The sequence below is a fragment of the Saccopteryx bilineata genome, chromosome 1 (genome assembly GCF_036850765.1).
Source record: "Saccopteryx bilineata isolate mSacBil1 chromosome 1, mSacBil1_pri_phased_curated, whole genome shotgun sequence".
NCBI lineage: Eukaryota > Metazoa > Chordata > Mammalia > Chiroptera > Emballonuridae > Saccopteryx > Saccopteryx bilineata.
Window position 1 is genome coordinate 349,773,690 of NC_089490.1, and position 25,719 is coordinate 349,799,408.

General features: G+C 41.2%; 1 protein-coding gene across 6 annotated transcripts in view; it reads left to right on the plus strand.

Annotated features, from left to right (window-relative positions):
- The window catches only part of STIM1 (stromal interaction molecule 1), a 255,509-nt gene that overhangs the window by 138,793 nt on the left and 90,997 nt on the right, over nt 1–25,719 (plus strand). For all 6 annotated transcript variants that reach the window (XM_066250756.1, XM_066250757.1, XM_066250758.1 and 3 more), the window contains exon 2: nt 7,576–7,706. In XM_066250756.1, coding sequence (XP_066106853.1) covers nt 7,576–7,706 — 131 coding nt within the window. The remainder of the gene's footprint in view (nt 1–7,575; nt 7,707–25,719) is intronic.

Here is a 25,719-nt window from a genome sequence, read left to right on the forward strand (position 1 = left end):
TCTTCAATCAAAACAATGTACTGGCCTGACCAGGCGGTGGCGCAGTGGATAGAGCGTTGGACTGGGATGCAGAGGACCCAAGTTCGAGACCCCAAGGTCGCCAGCTTTAGCGTGGGCTCATCAGGTTAGAGCAAAAGCTCACCAGCTTGGACCCAAGGTCTCTGGCTTGAGCAAGTGGTTACTCGGTCTGCTGTAGTCCCACGGTCAAGGCACATATGAGAAAGCAACCAATGAACAACTAAGGTGTCACAACAAAAAACTGATGATTGATGCTTCTCATCTCTCTCCATTCCTGTCTGTCTGTCCCTATCTATCCTCCTGTCTGTCCCTATCTATCCCTCTCTCTGACTCTCTCTCTGTCCCTGTAAAAAAATAATTAATTAATTAAAAAAATAAATGTTTAAAAAAACACACCCCACAATGTACTGAATGCGGATACAGATACAATAAGACTCTAAAGCTGTCTTCACTTGATCTTAGCCAAAAGGCCGAGAAGTGATGTAGCTGTCTTCTATTAAGCCAGACATTAAAGAGATTTGAAAAAATGTAAAAACAGTTCCACCTTCCAGAAAAAATTATTTTTATAAGAACATGTTATTTATATTAACACATAGGAGAATGATTATTTTAAAATGAATTAATTGCTAAATATCAGAATTTGTGTTTTAATTTCTAATCTGGTACATTTCAAATAGTTTTGGAATGAAAAATTTATTGATTTGAGAGAGAGAGAGAGAGAGAGATTTGTTGTTCCACTTGTTTATGCATTCATTGCTTGATTCTTGTTTGTGCCCTATCAAACCCGCAACCTTGGTGTATCAGGACAATGCTCTAACCCACTGAGCTACTCGACCAGGGCCTGAATCATGTCTTTTTTCTATAGCCATCTGGGATATCAAGATTTTATACTCCCTTATCTTCAAACCATTTTTTCCTTCTCTATGTGAGATGATGCCAGCAACAAAGGTCACCTCTCTGATCAGGTTACAAATCAGAGCCTGTTGATTGAAGTGTAAACTTTTTGGACTTGCAGTAGGCATTTGGGAAAGAGGTGGGCTGACTCAAGGTTCCTACCCAGGAGACCCTCAGTTCTTTGAGCTTAGTAAACTATTTTCATTATTTTAAAAAGCCTATTAGAAGTTGTGCTTTAGCCCTGGCCAAGTAGTTCATTTGGTTAGAGCATTGTTCCTATACACCAAGTTTTCAGGTTTGATCCCTGGTCAGGGCACATACAAGAATCAACCAATGAATGCATAAATAAGTAGAACAACAAGTTGATGTATCTCTCTCTTTCTTCCTCTGTCTCTAAAATAAAAAATTTTTTTTAAAGTTGTGCTTTACTTAGGATAAACCTGTGTGGGGATACAGGCTAATAAAAATATTGGGTTTCTTTCCTTTGAGTCAGAAATTTATCAGTTCAATGTGGTTCAGGTGTCCTACCAATAGTTTCCTAGAACAGTGGTTAACAAACTATGACCCAGAAGTCAAATCCAACTCATCACCAGTTTTTGTAAAGAAGGCTTTGTTGGAGATGCTAAAATACTAAACAAAATACTAGCAAATCGAATACAACAACATATTAAAAAAATAATACATCATGATCAAGTGGGATTCATCCCAGAATCTCAAGGGTGGTTCAACATACGTAAAACGGTTAACGTAATACACCATATCAACAAAACAAAGAACAAAAACCACATGATCTTATCAATAGACGCAGAAAAGGCTTTTGATAAAATACAACACAATTTTATGTGTAAGACTCTCAACAAAATGGGTATAGAAGGAAAATATCTCAACATGATAAAGGCCATATGTGATAAACCATCAGCTAACATCATATTAAATGGTACTAAACTGAAGGCTTTCCCCCTTAAATCAGGAACAAGACAGGGTTGTCCACTCTCTCCACTCTTATTTAATGTGGTACTAGAGGTTCTAGCCAGAGCAATCAGACAAGACAAAGAAATAAAAGGCATCCATATCGGAAAAGAAGAAGTAAAGGTATCACTTTTTGCAGATGATATGATCCTATACATCGAAACCCCCAAAGACTCCACAAACAGACTACTAGAAACAATAAGCCAATACAGTAAGGTCGCAGGATACAAAATTAACATACAGAAGTCAATAGCCTTTCTATATGCCAACAATGAAACATTTGAGAAGGAACTCAAAAGAATAATCCCCTTCACGATTGCAACAAAAAAAATAAAATACTTAGGAATAAACATAACAAAGAATGTAAAGGACTTATATAATGAAAACTATAAACCATTGTTAAGGGAAATCAAAAAAGATATAATGAGATGGAAGAATATACCAAGTTCTTGGTTAGGAAGGATAAATATAATCAAGATGGCCATATTACCCAAAGCAATATACAAATTTAATGCAATTCCCATCAAAATTCCAATGAAATTTTTTAAGAAATAGAGCAAAAAAATCATCAGATTTATATGGAACTATAAAAAACCCCGAATAGGCCCTGGCCGGTTGGCTCAGCGGTAGAGCGTCGGCCTAGCGTGCGGAGGACCCGGGTTCGATTCCCGGCCAGGGCACATAGGAGAAGCGCCCATTTGCTTCTCCACCCCTCCGCCGCGCTTTCCTCTCTGTCTCTCTCTTCCCCTCCCGCAGCCAAGGCTCCATTGGAGCAGAGATGGCCCGGGCGCTGGGGATGGCTCTGTGGCCTCTGCCTCAGGCGCTAGAGTGGCTCTGGTCGCAACATGGCGACGCCCAGGATGGGCAGAGCATCGCCCCCTGGTGGGCAGAGTGTCGCCCCATGGTGGGCGTGCCGGGTGGATCCCGGTCGGGCGCATGCGGGAGTCTGTCTGACTATCTCTCCCTGTTTCCAGCTTCAGAAAAATGCAAAAACAAAACAAAACAAAACAAAACAAAAAAAAAAACCCCGAATAGCCAAAGCAATCCTAAAGAAAAAGAATGAAGCTGGGGCATTACAATACCTGACTTCAAACTATATTATAGGGCCACGACAATCAAAACAGCATGGTATTGGCAGAAAAATAGACACTCAGACCAATGGAACAGAATAGAAAGTCCAGAAATAAAACCACATATATATAGTCAAATAATTTTTGATAAAGAGGCCAACAACACACAATGGAGAAAAGAAAGCCTCTTCAATAAATGGTGCTGGGAAAACTGGAAAGCCACATGCAAAAGAATGAAACTCGACTACAGTTTGTCCCCCTGTACTAAAATTAACTTAAAATGGATCAAAGATCTAAACATAAGACCTGAAACAATTAAGTACATTGAAGAAGACATAGGTACTCAACTTATGGACCTGGGTTTTAAAGAGCATTTTATGAATCTGACTCCAAAGGCAAGAGAAGTGAAGGCAAAAATTAATGAATGGTACTACATCAGACTAAGAAGTTTTTGCTCAGCAAGAGAAACTGATAACAAAATAAACAGACAGCGAACTAAATGGGAAATGATATTTTCAAACAACAGGTCAGATAAGGGCCTAATATCCAAAATATACAAAGAACTCATAAAACTCAACAACAAACAAACAATCCAATAAAAAAATGGGAAGAGGACATGAACAGACACTTCTCCCAGGAAGAAATACAAATGGCCAACAGATATATGAAAAGATGCTCATCTTCTTTAGTTATTAGAGAAATGCAAATCAAAACTGCAATGAGATACCACCTCACACCTGTTAGATTAGCTATTATTAACAAGACAGGTAATAGCAAATGTTGGAGAGGCTGTGGAGAAAAAGGAACCCTCATCCACTGTTGGTGGGAATGTAAAGTAGTGCAACCATTATGGAAGAAAGTATGGTGGTTCCTCAAAAAACTGAAAATAGAACTACCTTATGACCCAGCAATCCCTCTACTGTGTATATACCCCCAAAACTCAGAAACATTGCTACGTAAAGACACATGCAGCCCCATGTTCATTGCAGCATTGTTCACAGTGGCCAGGACATGGAAACAACCAAAAAGCCCGTCAAGCCTGACCTGTGGTGGCACAGTGGATAAAGCGTCAACCTGGAAACGCTGAGGTTGCCTGTTCAAAACCCTGGGCTTGCCTGGTCGAGGCACATATGGGAGTTGATGCTTCCTGCTCCTCCCCCCTTCTCTCTCTCTCTCTCTCTCTTTCTCTCTCTCTCTCTCTCTCCCTCTATAATGAATAAATAAAATTAAAAAAAAAAAGTTACAAATCTAAAATAAAAAAAAAATTTTTAAAAAATCAAAAAGCCCGTCAATAGATGACTGGATAAAGAAGATGTGGCACATGTATACTATGGAATACTATTCAGCCATAAGAAATGATGACATTGGATCATTTACAGCAAAATGGTGGGATCTTGATAACATTGTACGAAGTGAAATAAGTAAATCAGAAAAAAACAGGAACTGCATTATTCCATACATAGATGGGACATAAAAGTGAAACTAGGAGACATTGATAAGAGTGTGGTGGTTACAGGGGGAGGGGGGAGAGGGAGAGGGAAAGGGGGGAGGGGGAGGGGCACAAAGAAAACTAGATAGAAGGTGACGGAGGACAATCTGACTTTGGGTGATGGGTATGTAACATAAGTGAACGACAAGATAACCTGGACTTGTTATCTTTGAATATATGTATCCTGATTTATTGATGTCGCCCCATTAAAAAATAAAATTATTTAAAAAAATAAAGAAAGCTTTGTTGGAATACAGTTAAACTCACTTACTTCTGTTTTGTCTATGACTGCTTGTGCTCAATGATAAAGCTAAGTAGTTGCAATAGAGACTGTGTGGTCCATAAATCCTAAATTGTTCCTTGTCTGGCCTTTTACAGAAAGAGTTTGCTGTCTCTAGAATAATCTTGATTCTATTATGGCACTTAGCCTAAGGCGTTTTAATTGCCTGTCTCCCCCACTTTCATAATTCAGCTTTTTTAGAGCAAAGATGAGACCTGATTCATCTCTTTATGCTCCATGCTGATTACAGCCTGGCATATGAAGAACAGTTAATAAATGTTGTTTAAATGGACACATCATATGCTGATCACAAAACTCTCATGGGCAATTATATGTGCTTTGAATAATACAAAAACAGAAATAAGGGAGGGAAAGTGTTAGGTTGGTTGTGTTAATCTCTGTGGTGTGTGCTTTATCCACGGAATAGTCATTACTTATTGCTTTATAGCAATTTTTTTCGGATGGGAAAGATAGGAACCCATGAAGGAAACAATCATGCCAAGAGCCCTTGTTTGTGAGGAAGTTGAGAAACAATGCCTTAATCCAGGGGTCCCCAAACTTTTTACACAGGGGGCCAGTTCACTGTCCCTCAGACCGTTGGAGGGCCGGACTATAAAAAAAACTATGAACAAATCCCTGTGCACACTGCACATATCTTATTTTAAAGTAAAAAAACAAAACGGGAACAAATACAATATTTAAAATAAAAAACAAGTAAATTTAAATCAAGAAACTGACCAGTATTTCAATGGGAACTATGGGCCTACTTTTGACTAATGAGATGGTCAATGTGCTCCTTTCATTGACCACCAATGAAAGAGGTGCCCCTTCCGGAAGTGCAGCGGGGGCCAGATAAATGGCCTCAGGGGGCCACATGTGGATGTAGTTTGGGGACCCCTGCCTTAATCTTTGGCTACATTCGTTCCCTCAGTATCCACCACCCCTTTACCCCACCCTGTACACCTCATTCCAACTTGGAAGGACAAATGTAGAGGAACATAAGGTTTCATGGAGATATTTATTTTGTATGCATATTATTTGACTAACTTTTTTTTATAAAGCCATTTCTTCAATGTGCTTCTTAACAATATTTCCATTTGTGGCTTCTAATAGATGAAACCAACCTAGAGCCATCTGGTCAACTTGGCATAAAGGCAGTTAGATAAAGTACTGGTCTGGGAGTCAGTAGACCTGGACTCTCACTGTGGCTCTTCAGCTGCCTTTGACTTTGAGCACATTAGTTAATATCTGTGAACTTCAATATTCAACATATTTTTATTGAATCATATCTGGGATACTTAAAAAGTTTTACATTTATACCCCTTCCCCATTTTGAAAAGGATTCGAGCAACTAGCAAGTGATAGGGAGGTGACTTGTCTTGTCCTATCATTGTCTGACCAGTAGACAAATAAATGATTAAATAGTTTAGAGTGTTTCAGGTCTTTGATCAGTGCTTTCTAGAAGGCATTGGAGCAGCAACCTCTTTACCTTGTCTGCTTTCTTTCCAGATATCATCTTCTATTATCTGGGAAGTCTAACTTCTTTGGAGGTGATCTAAAGAGTATTTTGCCTAGAAAATAGTTATCAAGATCAGAGTCAAAGAAAGGAGGAATTTTAGAATCTGGGAATTAAGTGAGAGACAGACAGGAAGGGAAGGAGATGAGAAGCATCAACTTGTAGTTGTGCCACTTTCAGTTGCTCATTGATTGCTTTTCACACATACATGCCTTGACCGGGGGCTCCAGCTGAGCCAGTGACCCCTTGCTCAAGCCAGAGACCTTGGGCTCAAGCCAGTGACCTGTGGGCTCAAGCCAGCGACCACAAGCTGGCGACCTTGTAGTTTCGAACCTGGATCTTCAGTGTCCCAGGTTGATGCTCTATCTACTGCGCCACCACCGGTCAGGCTAGAATCTGGGAATTAGAAGAAATACTAGAAACTATAGTTAAAATATCTTTTTTAAGTAATGAACTTGAGTCCTGGAGAGAGAGGAAGTCACCTCCCTAGAGGCACATGGTAGAGCTAAGAATAGATTCCAGGCTCTTTCTTCTGTGTGCATGGGTCAGGCTAGGTGTTTTTCAGGTTTGTGAGAGAGGACTAGTTGTCATTAAAGAACTAGGGTGGCCTAAGCTCTTGTGCTGGTTTTACTTCTGAATGACTGGATGGTTCTATGTGATGGCAGGCAGATGTAGCTGCACTCCAGGCTTCCCAAACTGTTGTAACAGACGAGCTTAGGTCCATAGATATCTGATAGATATTTGTTGAATGTAACTGTCTGTGGGAAGGCCTATGATCTGAAGTGTTTCCCCATTTAGCCTGTGGCTGGCATTGTATGTGCCAGCAGTGACAAAGTGAACAAAAAGGAAAACTACGTGTTATTCTGGAATTAGAATGAATGGGCTGTTTTCCTGTTTCTAGAAAGACTGGAGTAATTTAATTTGCTTATTGTCTGATTTAAAAAATATTTCATTTGAATATGTACTACTTTGATTACTAGTGATACTAAGCTTTTTCCTATGTTTACTGGTTATTTGTATTTTCTCTCATTTATATATATCTTTTCTTCTGAGTTACCTCTTCATGTTCTTCATCTAGATCCCAGTATATTCCTAGTCTTATGCTTTGCTTCCTTGCAAGGGAACTATTAGGGCTGATAAAGAGTTCTTAAATAGAGGAGCTCAGCACATCCTTGGGGAGGTGGTTAAGGCTAGATGAAACACTTTTCTCACTGTACAAATAGCCAGTTAAGTGGCTTCATGAGAAGTTAGGTGCTAGAAGGTAAGGACGCTGAAACAGGTGGGTAATGGAAGTTGGGTGGCAGTGCCGGTAATATTGTCTCTTACTTTTCCTGTACAGAGTTTTGCCGGATTGACAAGCCCCTGTGCCACAGTGAGGATGAGAAGCTCAGCTTTGATGCAGTCCGCAGCATCCACAAGCTGATGGATGATGATGCCAATGGTGATGTGGATGTGGAAGAAAGTGATGAGGTGAGCCCTCTCACCCTGCTGTGGCTCTCTTCTCTTCCTGTTTGAAAGCTGTCTAGACAGACTGCTCCCTGTGGAGAGATGTTTTTGATACTGGCTTGTTCTCTGGGAAGTCATCCCTGTCAGGAGAGGTGATTCTCAGCAGAGCAGCCCTCTAGGAGCCAGCTGGTCAGAGTGCAGGCCTTAGGTCTGCGTCTGTGCCTGGACCGGCTCCCTTTCATCTACCGGCTAGAAGCACAACACTGACTGAGCTATGCTGTTTGAGAGGGAGAGGGAGCCCCAAGGTTGGTCTCTACAGTTCCCCTGAATCCTTATTGTAATCTTGCTGTAGACAGAGGGCATCAAATTGTTCTTACTCTGTGCTCAGCCCTGTATTAGCACGTGGTAGAGAAGGCAAGACAGTCGGATTATTGTTTTTTTTTTATATATAGAGAGAGAGATAGAGAAGGACAGACAGGAAGGGAGAGAGATGAGAAACATCAACTCATAGTTGCAACACCTTAGTTATTTATTGATTGCTTTCTCATATATACCTTGACCAGGAGGCTCCAGCAGAGCCAGTGACCCCTTGTTCAATCCATTGACCTTGGTCTTCAAGCCAGAGACCATGCGGTCATGTCTATGATTCCATGCTTAAGCCAGTGAGCCCATGCTCAAGCCAGTGACCTTGGGGTTCGAACCTGGGCCCTCAGTGTCCCAGGCTGACGCTCTATTTACTGAGTCATTGCCTGGTCAGGCAAGACAGTCAGATCTTGCCTTTGGGAGCTTATACTCTATTTGGGAGGAAGAAATAAGTGGTCCTAGAAAGATTATTCTAAATTCCAGGCTGCAGTTGCTGGGAGCCAGCTGAGTGGTCCAGATAGTAAAAGTGAGAGGAATCTTGAAATGAAAAAAAACTCTGTTATTGTTTTACCTTTTGGTTTTGCTACAGTTCCAGTTCCAGAGAGCTCAGAGTAAAGTCATCATGTGTAAAAAGATTTAAAGGTTTCAGTTGATTTCAAGCTCAATGTGAACCAGCAGTTTGATGAGGCTGCCAAGTTGTGCTAAATCTTTAGTAGTGATATAGTGTATATCATGAGGGAGTCTCTCCTCTCTGCTGCTTAGCTCACCTTTAAGTTTTGAGTTCTGTTTTGAATCTCATGTGATCAGAAGCATTGGAACAGTGAGAGTCTATACAAAGAGGAGTAGCATGAATGATGAGCATAGAAACTTTGAAATGGAGAGCTTTGCATACATGTTGGTATTTATGAGTGTCTATTATGTATATGCCAGGCACTGTTCTAGATGGGAGTGTGGCAGTAAACAGGGCAGACACACCTGTCCTTATATAATTTATAGTCTGTGAAGAAACTTTAGCTTGGAAAAGAAAAGACTCAGGTAATATAATTTCTGTCTTCAACTACATTAGAAGCGGAGGAATCAGACTTACATTACATTGATGATAACAATGAAAACCATAGCACTAGCTGTCTTAAGCTATCTGAGGCACAGTGTTAAGCTCTTTGCATAGTTATTTTTTAAACTTTCTTAACAGCCTTATAAAGTTGGTATTATTATTAAGGGCTGGAACCTTGAAAGGTTAAGTATTTTGTTCAAGTACGTACCAGACATGAGCACAGATCTGATTTCAAAGCTCACGCTGTTAAATACTTCTGAAGTGTTTCTATTAGTCTAAGGGAAGAGACAGGACCAATATAAGGAAAGTAAAATACAGGTATATCTTCTAGAATAAAGAATTGCTTAACAGCAGTCTCATCATAGAAGGGTTTCCTTGGTAGGTATGTAATTAACTCCCTGCACTGAAGATGGGCAAGTGGAATATAGCACTCCACTGATTGGTAAGCAGAGGGGATTAGGTATTAGGTGGAACTAGTTAGTGTCTAAGGGATTTATAGGAGGAGAAAAGATAGACTTCCTAGAGAAGAAGTAGAATTTGGATAGAGCAGAGGGGTGGGGCAGCCTGAATAGTAGGAACAGGTATGAACAAAGAAATGTGGAGGTAGAAGGAAGCATGGTAGGTAAGTTTGGTTAGACAGAGTGACTGGTTGAAAACTGTAGAACAAAAACCTGGAAAAGAAAGTGGGGCTGAGGCAACCAGGCTGAGCTATGTGTGCTTCTTAAACCTGGTAATTTTTGGTTCTTGAGCACGGGCAACAATCATGATGAAAATACCTAAACTTTTGGTTGCATCTAGAAGTGTCACTGGTCCTCAGAGGACCAAATTTTGTGTTGAAAATAGAGGCATGTAGGCCCTGGCCGGTTGACTCAGTGGTAGAGTGTTGGTTTGGCTTGTGGAAGTTCCGAGTTTGATTCCCAGTCAGGGTACACAGGAGAAGCGCCCGTCTGCTTCTCCACCCTTCCCCTCTCTCCTTCCTCTCTATATCTCTCTTCCCCTCCCGCAGCCAAGGCTCCATTGGAGCAAAGTTGGCCCGGGTGCTGAGGGTGGCTTCATGGCCTCTGCCTCAGGCACTAGAATAGCAATGCCCCAGATGGGCCGAGGATTGACCCCTTGTGGGCAAGCTGGGTGGATCTTGGTTGGGCACAGGTGAGAGTCTGTCTGACTGCCTCCCCCCTAACCTCGGAAAAATACAAAAGAAAGAAAATAGAGGCACGTTTCTGGTGATGAATGAGGCGTAGAGGTGTCCTGATGTCCTTCTAGAGCCTGGCCATAGCACTGTGAGAGGGATGGCATAGCAGTTAAGAAGGTGATATGATCCAAGACCACCAATTCCTGGTTATCCTTGTCATTGCTCTTCCTTCTTTTTTCACTTTCTGCTGAATTGCTTTGTAAATGAGAGGAGAAAGAAAATGTTCTTTTTAGACGAATGTTACCACAACAAAAAGCTCATCAGCACAAACTGTTCTATAATAACACAAAAGCTGTCACCCTTCTCTGTGCCAGTGGTGAGCTGTTCTTTTTCAGCATAGCTTCTGCCTTGGTTGGATTCAGATGTTCTCACTGCAATCTCAGGCCTCTGGTGGTTAGAATAGCCTGCTAGTGAGGGTTTTCATGATCAGTCACAAGCTACTGTCTATGACAGCAAAAATAATATTAGCAAAAGTATGTGCATAAGTCAGTCTATTCATATATGAGACGACCTTGGAGTTCAGGATCTAACTAGAAAGTTGAGTAGGCAGCTCAGGGCTTAGAGCATTGGATAATGAGCACTGTGGCACCAGAGAGGAAACCCTGGTTGTACTGGCCATCGAGGACCTGAGATTTTTATTACCCATTTAAAAGCATTGCTGATTATTCAGAGACCTTAGTAGATGTCTAAAGGGATACTCCGTTAAGGCCTCATTGATTCAACCTAACATCAGTAAGTTTTTCAGATAATTTGAACTATAACCTCAGTGCTAGAGCTTTAAAAAAATTTTGGGCTCTGGCCGGTTAGCTCAGTGGTAGAGCATCGGCCTGGTGCGCGGAAGTCCCGGGTTCGATTCCCAGCCAGGGCACACAGGAGAGGCGCCTATCTGCTTCTCCACCCCTCCCCCTCTCCTTCCTCTCTGTCTCTCTCTTCCCCTCCCGCAGCCAAGGCTCCATTGGAGCAAAGATGTCCCGGGCGCTGGGGATGGCTCCATGGCCTCTGCCTCAGGTGCTAGACTGGCTCTGGTCACAACAGAGCAGCGCCCCAGATGGGCAGAGCATTGCCCCCTGGTGGGCATGCCTGGTAGATCCTGGTTGGGCGCATGCGGGAGTCTGTCTGACTGCCTCCCCGTTTCCAGCTTCAGAAAAATACAAAAAAGAAAAAAAATTTTTTTGAAGTAAGTCATTCTGCTTACATATTGTTGAGATCAGAGTGTTAACATTTTTTAGATTATTCAAATCATGTCTTTAGGGCCTCTTGTACTATTTTCCTCAGTGCCTACAGTCCGATATGCATGGTTGTGATTTCTTCTTATAGATTTCTTGTCTCTGATTCATTCTCATTTCTAATTTCTGTATCCTGCTGTAAGAATGAACTTAGACTTATAGTAAACTGAGACTCAGCAGGCCTTTTATTGGAAATATAATAATTTTCATGTATGGGGAAGCTAGTATGGTTGCTCATGTGCCATCTTTGCTTGTTTCTGTCCTAGATAGCAGAGGGTGTAGATTATGGACCCTTCAGATGAGCAAGATGCCACTATTGGTGATGGTGCCCTTCTTGCCAACCTGGCAGGGAATTCTGCCAGCCTGGCAGTGTGAGAATTTATTACCTATGTTCTATTTGTGGCTCTGGTGGGGACACTGCTCACGGGAAAAGGATTTGCTGCAATGGGATGGTACTATCAGGTTGTCCTGACAATCTGAGGTGGACAGACAAGGGCCTGCCTAAAACCACTGTCCTTTTGACTGGCCAGGCTCTGAGCAGTGTTATTTTCTTTTCTGGAGCCTACATGAAAATTAATGGTGTTTATTCACCATTAAAAAAAAAAAGTTTTTTTTAAAATTAAGTGAGAGGGCCTGACCAGGCGGTGGCTCAGTGGATAAAGCGTCGGACTGGGATGCGAAAGGACCCAGGTTCGAGACCCCAGGGTTGCCAGCTTCAGTGCGGGCTCATCTGGCTTGAGCAAAAACCTCACTAGCATGGACCCAAGGTCACTGACTCGAGCGGGGGGTTACTCGGTCTGCTGAATGCCCGCGGTCATGGCACATATGAGAAAGCAATCAATGAACAACTAAGGTGTCACAACGAAAAACTGATGATTGATGCTTCTCATCTCTCTCCATTCCTGTCTGTCTGTCCCTATCTATCCCTCTATCTGACTCTCTCTCTGTCCCTGCAAAATAAATAAATAAAATTAAGTGAGAGGTGGGAAGGCAATGAGGCAGAGAAACAGATTCCTGCATGTGTCCTGACTGGAATACACTGGCAAGCCCCTTACAGGGTGATGCTCTGCCCATCTGGGGCAGCAGCTCTGTTGCTCTGCAACTGAGCTATTTCAGCACCTGAGGCGAGGCCATAGAGCCATCCTCAGTGCCTGGGGCCAGCTTGCTTGAACCATTCAAGCCATGGCTGTGGAAGGAGAAGAGAGAGAGAGAGAAGGGGAGGGGGAAGCGGATGGTCACTTCTGTGTGCCCTGGCCGGAATCGAACCTGGGACTTTCACCCACAGGGCCAACTGCTTTACCGCTGAGTCAACCAACCAGGGCCCAGTAAACAAAGTCTGATTGAATACCTGTAATGTGTCAGGTACTGTTTATAGGGCTATGGAGTCTACAATGAACAAACTGACAAGATCCTTTTATATAGCCTTCATTCTAGTGGTTTGTTTGTCATAGGTGACTAAGAATGCATAAACTCTAAAATTAGGCTGAACTATGATCAGGTTATAGTGGCTTAATGACATCCCCTTTGATTTTTCTCAGGGTAAGATTTTCTCAGGGTTAGTGATTTCTACCCTTGCAGGGCTCTTTTTAAGATTAAGTGAGAAAAATGCTATTAAAAGTTCCCAGTACAAATTAAGAACTCTCAAAATTCAACAGTAGAAAACAAGCAACTCAATAGAAAATGGGAAAATTAAAAAAAAAAATTTTTCCCCTTCTTTTCCAAGTGAGAGGAGGGGAGATAGAGAGACTCCTGCATGCACCCCAACTGGGATCCACCCAGAAACCCCCATTGGGGGCCGATGCTCTGCTCATCTGGGGCCATGCTCCCAACTGAGCTATTTTTAGCACCTGAAGTGGAGGCTCCATGGAGCCATCTTCATTGGCTGGGGCCGATGTGCTTGAACCAATCGAGCCATGGCTGTGGCCTGATACAGAATATGTGCATAATCACTGTGTGGAATGATTGACTGATATCACTGTAGCAGCATGGTGTCAGGCTGAGATGGAAATCTTGAGCAAGGGTGTGATCACACATCTAGTGGGATGGGATAAATAGGTAGCACTATGAGACCAGGAAGCTGCAAAATCTACATCTGCTTCTGTTAGTGTCTGTGGCGTCTGGTGTAGAAAGATTGCACAGGGTTACACACAGACTTTAAACCTGGCTGTGCCTTTACCAGCTGTGGAAACTTGGAGAAGTTACTTATTCTCTTTAAGATGCAGTTTCTTTATTAGAAGTGGACTAATAATAATAGGCACTCATGAAGCTGTTGTAAAGATTAAATGAAATAATGCATATAAAGCACTTAGTATAATGCCTGACATGTAGAAAAGGCTCAATAAAGGTCATTCTTTATTATTATTGCTATTATTGTTATTGTTATCATACATTTTGATGCAGACAGGCCTGTGTTCAAAACTTGGCTTTGCCACTTACTGGCTATGTGACAAATAGGCAAATAATTTCACCTTTCTGAGCCTCATTTTATTCAGCTATTTGAGGAGGATAACGCTTTGCAGGATTACCTGTTGTAAGAATTTAATGTACACAAATCCATAAGTATAATGCTGTTGGGCAAACAAGTGTGTTACAAATGAGTTAGGCTTGCTCGCCTTATACTTTGCCTGACTGGTACATGAGCACTGGGCAGCACTATGTGTGTTAGGCTGTAGGTGCTTGGCCTCAAGGCAGCAGATTGTAAATTGTGGATTGCCTGCTGTCATTGGTCAGGCTATTTCTTGCTATTGTTTGCTGCAGAAGGGGTCTCCCGCCTGTTTTGCTTGTGAGTCCAGAGAGAGAGAGAGGGAGAAGCAGTTTTGCCCTGCCTGCTTGCTTGTGCGCAGTTGTGAGACTAATAAATGGAATGGTCCACCATCCTTCAGCTCCACATTTCCTTTACCGTCTGCCTGAATCCAGTGGGAATCTGCATGGCCATGGCACCTGGCCATACAAATGCCTAGCACATGTAGGTGCTAAATCCATATTTTTTTCTGTCCTCAGCATGGTGGTACAGACAGTGAAGATGGCCTGTATAGCAAAAATTTCAAATCAGCTCTCTCATCATCTCATGGCATCCCAGCATTCAGCTATGGGAGCCACCCCAGCAGCTTGGCTGACTTGTCTAGGGCCAGCATGCTGCAATGGTAGTTTTATCTTTGCCTGAGTGCCTGATATTAAGGGGTAGGGCTGAAATTTCTAGTAGGCTGAAAATTTTCTGGTAGCTTACCCAGCCTCCTGCCTATGTCTGTGTACTTTACAGAAGGGCCAGTTGAGAACGTCTGATTTTTTTCTACCCATCTGGAAGTCTAGAGGATTTTGAACAACAAAGCCATATATTATAGTTATCAGATCTACTTGACTTTAGCAGTGTAGAAATTGCCTTGAGGATTGGAGAAAGACGGAATCTGGCACTGGGTGGAATCAGAGATGGAAGAACTAAACCCTGAGGGGAGCAGCCAGCAGTTCCATGTGCAATATCCAAAGGACCAGTGGGACTTGGACTTGATGGGAAGTAGTATATAGGGAGGGAGAGAGAAGCCCTGTGCTGTGGTCAGCATGGGCTAATTGGATGAAGGTAAGTAGCTGAGTTATACTCATAAGTTATTATCATGATTAATAATAATTGTTATTCCACCTCAAGCTTTGGGCCTCATTTCCTTATATCCAAACAGCTGTAGATACCTCTAAGTGTTCCCTTGCCTCTCGTTTCTTCTCCACCAGGTCATGCTGTATATGCTACCAACGATCTTTCTAAACTACATTTGGTTTTGTATCTTCTGCATGATTTCCTTTTCTTGTTCCATCTGACTTCCTATGCCTACCACTCCATTCAAATCTGATTTTAGTCTTTTTCTTAAAATTTTGTAGACTAGTGATTTTTCAACTGGTGTTCCACAAGAATTTTTTTTTCCCACAAGAATTTTTTAAGCACGCAATATCTAATTTGTGTGTGTGTGTGTATATAGCACAAAATTTTGTGTACGGGCAAAATATATATTTCTTGGTGTGCTGCAGAATTTTAGTAAGTAGTTTATGTGTGTCATGAGATGAAAAAGGTTGAAAATCACTACTCTAGATGCACCTCCTACCATTCTGTGTGGCTCTTGTCTCATAGTCATTCCATGTTTATCCCAGTCCCCTTTCTTTGCTCACGTAGTTCTCTCTACCTGGAATTAACTTATCACACCCTCTCTCCAACCCCTGGCCCTGTCTGTATCAGTCTTAGGAGTCCTCTGGAATGCTCCAGGCTCACTTTTCATGAACTTTCCCAACCACATTGACCTTTCTCATTTCAGTACTAACTCATGTACCATACAATCTATCTATATCACTTAATTTAACTCTAATTAGAATGTCTTGTTTTGTGCCCTAATGATTTCATTGTATAGTCTTGCCTATAATTTTGTCTTTTTCTACTAATACTGGAATTACTAAAAAGCACAACTGATCATTACTCTTACCTTGTAAAGGGAATGTGGTGGAATAGGAGCGTCCCTACCATGTAACAAATCCTATGCCAACTGATTGCATATACAGCTTCATTTAATCCTCAACCACTCTATGATTAGGTAGTATTAAGTCTATTTTAGAGATGATGAAACTGTAAGTAAGTGGCCTCTAACCTGCCCTTCAGTGCTTCCACAATCAGACTAGCTCACCTGACTAGTTCACATTACACTGCATTCCCTTCCTCTTTGTTATAGCCATCTCAAACATGCTCTTCATATCCTGTCATTGTGCCTTTGCTCCAGATAATTCTTCACCCTGGCATCTCTTTGCCTCCCATTTTTTACTATAAAAATTCCACTTGTCCACCAAGGCCTAGATTATGGTTTCCTTTTTTTTTTTTTTTTTTTGTATTTTTCCGAAGCTGGAAATGGGGATAGACAGTCAGACAGACTCCTGCATGCGCCCGACCAGGATCCACCTGGCACGCCCACCAGGGGCGACGCTCTGCCCACCAGGGAGCCATGCTCTGCTCTGTTGCGACCAGAGCCACTCTAGCGCCTGGGGCAGAGGCCAAGGAGCCATCCCCAGCGCCCGGGCCATCTTTGCTCCAATGGAGCCTCGCTGCTGGAGGGGAAGAGAGAGACAGAGAGGAAGGAGAGGGGGAGGGGTGGAGAAGCAGATGGGTGCTTCCCCTGTGTGCCCTGGCCGGGAATTGAACCCAGGACTTCTGCACGCCAGGCCGACGCTCTACCACTGAGCCAACCGGCCAGGGCGATTATGGTTTCTTAACCTTAGCATTATTGACATTTTGGGCCAGATAATTCTTTGCTGTGGGGAGCTGACTTGTGCACTGTAGGATGTTTAGCAGCATTCCTGGCCTCTACCCACTGGATGCCAGTAGCAACTCTCTATCTTAACCCATCTTCAAGTTGTAACAACCAAAAATGTCTTTATTGCCAATTGTCAACTGCCCTGGGGACAGAATTGCTCCTGGTTGAGTATTATTGGCCTAGATAAAAAGTTTCCTCCAAGAAATTTTGTTTCCTTATGGTGGGAAATGACTCTTCCTCTCTCATGTTCCAGAGTATTTGGCATGAATCTCCCATTTAGCATATTGCCCATCCCTGTTGGATGGGTCCCTGCCCTTCCCCCTATTTAAACTGGGATAACGGGGTCTTGGGGATCCTGTAACCTGAACACCAGCCATTTTCCTGGCAGATACTGGAGCCACCCATTACCCCCACTTTTTCGGAGGCTAAAACCTCTGTTCTGACTCAAGCTGCCACCAAAGCTCCAACAAGACTTTATTAGACCTGCCATCTAATTTCTCTCTATCTGCCCTGGCTACAATCAAATCTACCCACATCTGTGTTCAGGTAACTTTCACAGGCCTGTTTCTCTTGTTAGTTTTGGGGTGTGGGGCATCACGGTCAGCAGCCTTCACAGCCTTAGGGTCCGTCTCTGTTCTGGAGCATATGGTGCCATCCACCCCGTGTCCTGCAGCCGAACCAAGCAGGCTGCCAGGAGCTCAGTGGGTTTTTGCCTGAATTTCACCCCCAACTCCATCAGCTCTCTCTGGGTATAGAGCCGAAGTACAGAGTGTTCCACTACCTGGGGAGGAGGCTGTGGCTGCACCTGAGAGACTCTTGGCTGCTTGGTGTTTACCTTATTGGTGACCACTGGCCAGGCTCCGAGTCTGGACAGCAGGTGCAGCCTGAGCCTCATCCTTAGAAGAGGAGCTGGAAACGCCTGCTCCCACCAACTCAGAGCCACTCCACTGACACAGCTCCATCTTTGGCCTGAAGCTGAACCCACAGTTGTTCCTCCAACAACTGCCACTGCCAACGTTCAACCTCGAGGGCAAACTGCAACTCATGAACCCGTTTGGCTTCCTTCTCCAGTGCTCGCTCCAGTTCAAACCATTGCTGCTGCTGGATCCGCAACTCACTGTAATGCCTGTGGCCAAGGTCAGGCAGGTCCACATTGGATTCAGGCAGATGGTAGAAAAACTGTGGAGCTAGAAAGCGTTGAGCCATTCCTGTTTAATAAAGTCTCACAATGGCAGGCAAGCACACAGGCAGGGGAAACTGCCTCTCAGGCAGACAAACAGCAACATGGCCCCTCACAGTGGTGGGCAGGCCATCTGCTCATCTGCAATCCCTCATCTCTCGAGAGCACACACCCATTACCTTATATAGGCTATACACACGTGGTGCAGCCACATGCTCATGCACTAGTCAAGCAAAGTGCTTGCAGCCGGTAAACTTAAGAGCAAGCCTAACACAGTACCTCTTTGCTTATCTTTGACTGCCTGGAGCTCTGATTTGTCTATACTTGACGGCAATCCTCTTGATGACTGGAGTTAGTGATACTTGAACATTTCTCTCTGTGTGTGCCTACACATTGTATATATCTCTCTCTGTGCTTTTGTGTTTGTTTCCCTGTATATGTGTGTGTACACATACATCATTTTGTTCCTTTCTGTATTTGTATTCATCTTTCTGTATTTAGATATGTCCGTTTATGATGAGAAGTGGAGGGAGGGGAAGAACACTCACCCAAGGAAGTAGAGCTGAGAGAAACTCATACGCCAGGTCGAGGATTAAGGAGAAAGTTCGAAGGAAAAGGTTAGGCTACAGTATAGTGTACAGGACCTAGAGGTAAGAGAAGAGCCAGAAATGTAATCAAGAGCCCAAAGATGCTGTTAGTCTAGGCAGGATCTGGGCCCTACAAAGTTTTGGGCCTAAGTCTGGTGGCCAGAAACGGTCAAGCCAGCAGAGAGAGAAAATCCCTGCTTCAGGTATTAAGCTTCTGATTCTTTCTAAGGAGGAATTAGCAGCTGATTCTGAGGTCTGTGCTTGCCTTCAGACTTAATGGTATTTGTGTGTGTTTGTCTGTATGTGTATTTATGCAGGTCCTTGTGTCTGTATCTGCATGTGCACACATTCGGTATGCTTCATGGCATTAGAAATGGTTGGTTACCAATGCAGTCTGATTTGCTTGAGGATCAGTGACCCTTCTCTTAATTTGTTCTCATGTTCTCCCTCGTTTCTCCAAACATCTTTACTATCTGCTCTGTGCTGGGTACTGGATATGCAAAGACTAATAAGGAAGGCACATAGTGAAGCAGAAACACATTCATGTTTAATCCTAATAGTTGTTGTGACAAGAGATTAGTAGTGCATGCTCTGGAAGTACAGAAGAGGGCATTTAACCTATCCTAGGATGCCAGGAAAGACTGCCCAAAAGAGACGATGCCTTAGATAAAATTTGGGAGATAAAAAGGAGTTAACCTGGGACTGGTGTAAAAAGGGTATACCAGCTGGAAGAATGAGTGTGATGTCCTTAGGGCTCTGTGAGTCAGTGGTTCTTCTAACTTGCACAAAGAATGTAAGAGTGGGGCAGGAAGATGAGGTTGGAAAGGCAGACATTAGCCAGATTTTTGCTATTTTGAGAAACTTGGGTTTTATCCCAACAATAATGAGCTAGAAGAACTGTAAGTAAAGATGGCTCTAATTCTGATGAAGGTAAGTCAGGAGCAGGCTTTGCAGAACTGGTGAAACTGGAACTTGTCTCTTTTTGTTTGTTCATTTTGTTTTTTTGGAACTTGGATTTTAAGTAATTTTTTAAATTAATTTTAATGGGGTGACATTAATCAATCAGGGTACATAGGTTCAGAGAAAAGCTCTCCAGGTTATTTTGACATTTGATTATGTTGCATACCATCACCCAAAGTCATACAGTCTTCCGTCACCTTCTATCTGGTTTTCTTTGTGGAACTTGGGTTTTAAAGATGAGCAATGGTTTACTGAAGAAGAAAGAAGGAAGAGCATTCCAGGAAAGAGGAACTTTATGAGTAAAAGCAGTAGACAAAAAATATAAGTTTGGGAGACATGTAGGGAGGTATGAAGAGAATAATTTCTTCATCTATAAGATAGGGAACTGGTAACATATACGTTAAATGACTGATATGAGACTCAAATAAGATAATGGATGTAAAGAATCCTTCGTAAACCATAAAGCTGTGTGCAAATTTCAATAGTAGTTATTATCCAGCTTCCTCTTTTCCCCTCAGTGTGCAGCAGCATCAGGCTCTCGCAGGTGTAGATCAGGTAAGGCATACACCCTAGCAATGTGGCTCTTACTGGGTGAGAACCATGTTCTCTTTCATCTAGCCATCTGGAATCTTGAGGAGGAGCTAAGATTAAGAAGCTGCTGGGACTCAGAATCTGAGTGCTGGTTCATTTAAGATACACCATTCTCCACAGTATAAGCCCTCTTGCCCAGGGACCCAGGTTCAGAATAGTCAAACATTTATGCATATATAGGCACTGTGAAGAACTGTGCCTTAAATGATCTCACTTCTTTCTTCCCATTGTAACTCTGAGTTAATCTGCATTTTACAGGCTCAAGGTGACATAGTAAGTATGTGGCAGAAATGAGATTCGAGTCTGTATCTGTGAGATTCTTTTTTCCTATTTGTCACTTCACAAGCTTTTTGGTAACTCTGGGTTGTGAGTAAGCTCCATGATTGGTAGAGACTGAAACACCCTGTTGGGCAGTGTGGGGTTGGGAGGGTAGGAGAGAAAGTTTCTGGACTTTGTTTTGGGGATTGAGCCATAGCACTTTCCTCCACATAGAACAGCTGTTCTTGATTTCAAGGACTGATGCTCCTCTGTATATATATATCTGTCTTACCTAAGTGCTCTCAATATGTCTAATTGATCTCTGTGTCCTTGAATCCTAGCACAGGACGTGTCACGTATTAACTGCTCTATAAATTCTGGTTAGGCAAATAAATAAATAAAAACTTCTTAATAAAGTCTTCTAGAACTCCTAATGTCTTCAATAATCCCTTCTACCTTCTTGTATGATAGATACTCTATGATACTCGAGATTTTGTTCTTAATATGTGATCGATTTATTTATTTATTTATTTATTTATTTATTTATTTATTTATTTTACAGAGACAGTGAGTTAGAGAGAGGGATAGACAGGGACAGACAGACAGGAATGGGGAGAGATGAGAAGCATCAATCATTAGTTTTTCACTGTGCATTATTGTAACACCTTAGTTGTTCATTGATTGCTTTCTCATATGTGCCTTGACCGTGGGCCTTCAGCAGACCGAGTAACCCCTTGCTGGAGCCAGCGACCTTGGGTTCAAGCTGGTGGGATTTTGCTTAAACCAGATGAGCCCGCACTCAAGCTAGCGACCACAGGGTCTCGAACCCAGGTCCTCTGCATCCCAGTCCGATGCTCCATCCACTGCGCCACCGCCTGGTCAGGCGAGAGATTTTGTTCTTCAGGATTTTTTTTTTTTTACCGGTATTGCCTAAATTCTTCCTTTTGAAGTTGATTAGGAGCCAGAAGGTTCTTAAACATGGCTATAAGTTTCTCTTACTCTTTTATACTTTTGTTCCTAAGCCAGCCCTTTCACTGCCCAAAGGTGATTATCATTCATAAGGAACACATGGTAAGCCCTCAACTTTTTATTGACATTGGTATTCCAGTTTGGAAATGAAATCCAGAGGTTTTCCTGCTGTTGAGTGCTTGACTGGGTTTGTGTTTTCAGCGTCTTGGAAAGCCATGCTTAGGGATGGTAGTATGGGAGACAACTGAGAAGGAAATCAAAGTTGAGTCTTGTTTGTGGGAATTATAAGGGAGAGAGATTTCCTTAGTACTTGAAGCCATAATGGAGGGAAAGATTAGGTACTTTTAGTATAGGTATGAGCAGACTATGATGCCCTTCCTATTTTTTGTACAGTTTGCAAACTAAGAATGGCTTTTATATGTAAATTATTTACTTATTTATGGCTTTTATATTTTTAAATAGTTGGAGGGGAAATCCAAAGAAGAATTTTGTGGTATGTGAAATTTATATGAAATTCAAATTTTAGTGTTTATAAATAAAGTTTTATTGGCACAGAGCCACTCTAACTTATTTACAAATTGTCTATGGCTGCTTTCTCACAAAAACAGAAAGTTGAGTAGTTGTATGAGATTGAATGGCCCACAAAACCTGAAATAGTCTCTGGTCTTTTACAGAAAAAATTTACATGGTCTCTGGTCTAACCGATCAATTTTTAAAAACAGCTTTATTGAGCTATAATTCACATACTATATAATGAATCTATTTAAAGTGTAAATTCTGTCATTAGTAAATTTACAGTTCATTTTCAGTACCCACCTGGAACCATACATAGTTATTACAATATTATTGACTGTATTTTCTATACTGTACTCTATATCCCCATTACTATTTTGTTTTACTATTTTGTAATTACCAATTTGTCCTTCTAAAATCCTGTCACCTTTTCCACCCAGTTCCCCAATTCCCCTCTCCTCTGGCAACCATCAGGCTCTGTATCTATAAGTCTGTTTCCATTTTTGTTCATTTATTTTTTTCTTTAGATTCCACACATAAGTGAAATCATGTGGTATTTGTCTACCTCTGACTGGCTTATTTCCCTTAGCATAATACCCTCTAGGTCTATCCATGCTGTCCCAAATGTTAAGATTTCATTCTTTCTTATGACCAGGTAATATTCCATTGTATACAGGATGAGAAAATAGTAGGTTTATAGTTTTTCATATGGAAAATAATACAAAAATTAATAAATAATATAAGAATAAACTTTCACAAAATCATAACTGTAAACCTACTTTTGCCCCATCTTGTATTTGTGCCACAGCTTTTTTATCCCTTTGTCTATTGATGGACACTTGGGTTGCTTTCATATCTTGGCTATTGTAAATAACACTACAACAAATGAACATAGGGGTGCATATATTCTTTTAAATTAGTGTTTTGGGTTTCTTAAGATATATATCCAGAAGCAGAATAGAGCTGGGTCATAAGGCAGTTCCATTTTAAAATTTTTGAGAAAAACCTCCATACTATTTTTCATAGTGGTTGTACCAATCTGCATTTCCACCAACAGTGCACAAGGGTTCTTTTTTCTTTACATCCTCACTGACATTTGTTGTTTGTTGATTCATTGAGGATGGCCTTTCAATGGATGTGAGGTGATCTCTCATTGTGGTCTTAATTTTCATTTCTCTGATGATTAGCGAATTTGAGGATATTTTCATATGTCTAATGGCCATCTGTCCTCTTTGGAGAAGTGTCAATTTAGGGCTTATTGACCACTTTTATATCTTCTTTGGAGCAATGTTTTATTCATATCTTTTCCCATTTTTAATTGGCTATTTGTCTTTTTACTATTAAGTTGTTAAAGTTCTTTATATTTTCTAAATACAAGTCCTTTATCATATATATCATTTGCAAATATTTTCTCCCATTTTGTAGGTTGACTTTTTACTTTGATAGTGTCCTTTGAAGCATAAAAGTTTTCAATTTTGATAAAGTTTAGTTTATATTTTGTAATTGTTACTGTTCATGCCTTTGATGACCTGTCTAGACTCAATCGACAAATCCAAGAATATGACAATTTATTCATGTGGGTTTTTTCTAAGAATTTGAAAGGCATCTTGAAGTTTAACCTTATACCTCAAATGGATTCTAAATATCACTTCATCCAAAACGTGCTCTCTCTACAGCCTTCCTCATCTCAGTTGAAGAGAACTTTATTGTTTCAGGTGCGTGAGCCAAAAAACTGAATCATCCACCATTCCTCCCACACCTCACATCCATTGGTAAATATGGTGGGTTTTGCCCTCAAAATATGTTCACAATCTAGTAATTTCTCACCACCACTCCACTGCAGGCACCAAGGCTCAATATCCTCCTAACAAATCGCATGTCTACACAGTTAATCAGATTATTTCACCCATCTGCTCAAAATCCTGTAATAACTGCATTTTTTATTTATGAAAGCCAAAGTTACCACAAGAGTCAGCAAAGCTCTATATGATCTGCCCCCCCCACACACTTATCATTATGCTCTATCCTCCTTCATCTATCTCCCTTGCTTACTCTAGCCATTCTTCATGAAATCTGCAACTTTACCTCATTCTTGGGATACAGAACCTCATTATACATCACTTATTTTTTTAAGGACTTATTACCTTTTAGAGTCTTTCATTTAATCATCTATTTTATTGTTTATTGTCTAGAATACAAGGTCTGTAAGGGCAAGAGATGTTTTGTTCACTGCTAAATCCCTGGTGCCTAGAACAGTGTCTGGCTCTGTGTTGGTACTCAGTAAATATTGTTGAGTGAATGAATATATCTATTTAAAGAGAAACAGATTTATTTTATCATGTGAATTCAAATTACTGTCTGTGGTCACTTACTAGCCTTAAGAACTTTGTTTAGTATTTGTTTTAAGGTGTGTCAGCTAGCAATTAATTTTCTTGGTTTTTGTTTATTTGGAAATACCTATTTTGTCTATTTTAAAAAGATAATTTTGCTGATATAAGATTCTTGGTTGAGCCTGACCAGGCAGTGGTGCAGTGGATAGGGATGCAGAGGACCCAGGTTTGAAACCCGAGGTCACTGGATTGAGCATGAGCTCATCCAGCTTGAACACAGGCTCACCAGCTTGAGTGCGGGGTTGCTGGTGTGAGTGTGGGATCATAGACATGACCCCACAGTCATTGGCTTGAGCCTGAGTTTGCTGGCTTGAGCAAGGGGTCACTGGCTCTGCTGTAGTCTGTCTCCCTCTTTCCTTGTCAAGGCACATATTAGAAAGCAATCAATAAACAACTAAGGTGCAGCAACAAAGAATTGATGCTTCTCATCTCTTTCCCTTCCTGTCTGTCCCTATCTATCCCTCTCTCGGTCTCTGTCTCTCTCTATTTCTCATTAAAAAACAAAAAGATTCTTGTTTGACAGTTTTTTTCTCCCAGTAATTTAAACATGTAATGCTATTGCCTTCTGGCATTTATTGTTCTTGATAAGAAATTAGCTGTTAGTTTTATTGTACTTCCCTTGTAAGTGACAAATCATTTTTATCTTGCTGATTTCAAGGTGTTTTCCTTGCCTTTGGCTTTCAGTATTTTACTATGATATGTCTATTTGCAGATATCTTTGCATTTATCATACTTGAAATTTGTTCAGCTTTCTGAATTGGTAGATCAATGTTTTTCAATAAATTTGTGGATTTTCCAACCATTGTTTCTTTGAATACTTTTCCTTCTCCTTTCTCTTTAACTTGTTTTTTCAATACTCCTATAATGCATATATAGATGAGCTTAATGGTATTCCACATTTATTTGAAACTACATTCTTCTTTATTCTTTTTTCTCCCAGCTTTTTGGATTGTGTAATTTCTACTGAACTCTCTTAAAGTTTCCTAAGTCTTTCTTTTGCTGGTTTAGGTCTACTATTGTGCCCCTATTCTGAAATTTTTATTTTAGTAATTGTATTTTATAACTCCACAACATCTATTTGGCCTTTAAAAATATGCTACTCACAAAAATTAGGGGATACATCAAAATGAATATGAAACGATTAAAAGATCTAATTTTTGTGAGCAGTATAATTTATATTTATTGATTTTTTTATTTAATGTGATATTGTCATCACACATTTGTTTACTTCTTTTTCTTTATAAATTATGATTTCCATTAGTCTTTGAACATATTTATAATAGCTACTTTGAAGTCTTTTTCTGTTAAATCTAAAATTTGGTTGCTCTCACAGTTTCTGTTGCCTGCTTTTCTTCTGGTGTATGAGTCATACTTTCCTGTTAATTTGCATGTCTTAAAATTTTTGTTGGAAACTGGACATATTTGATAATATATTGTAGACACTCTGGGTACCGATCCAACCTCTCTGGGACTTG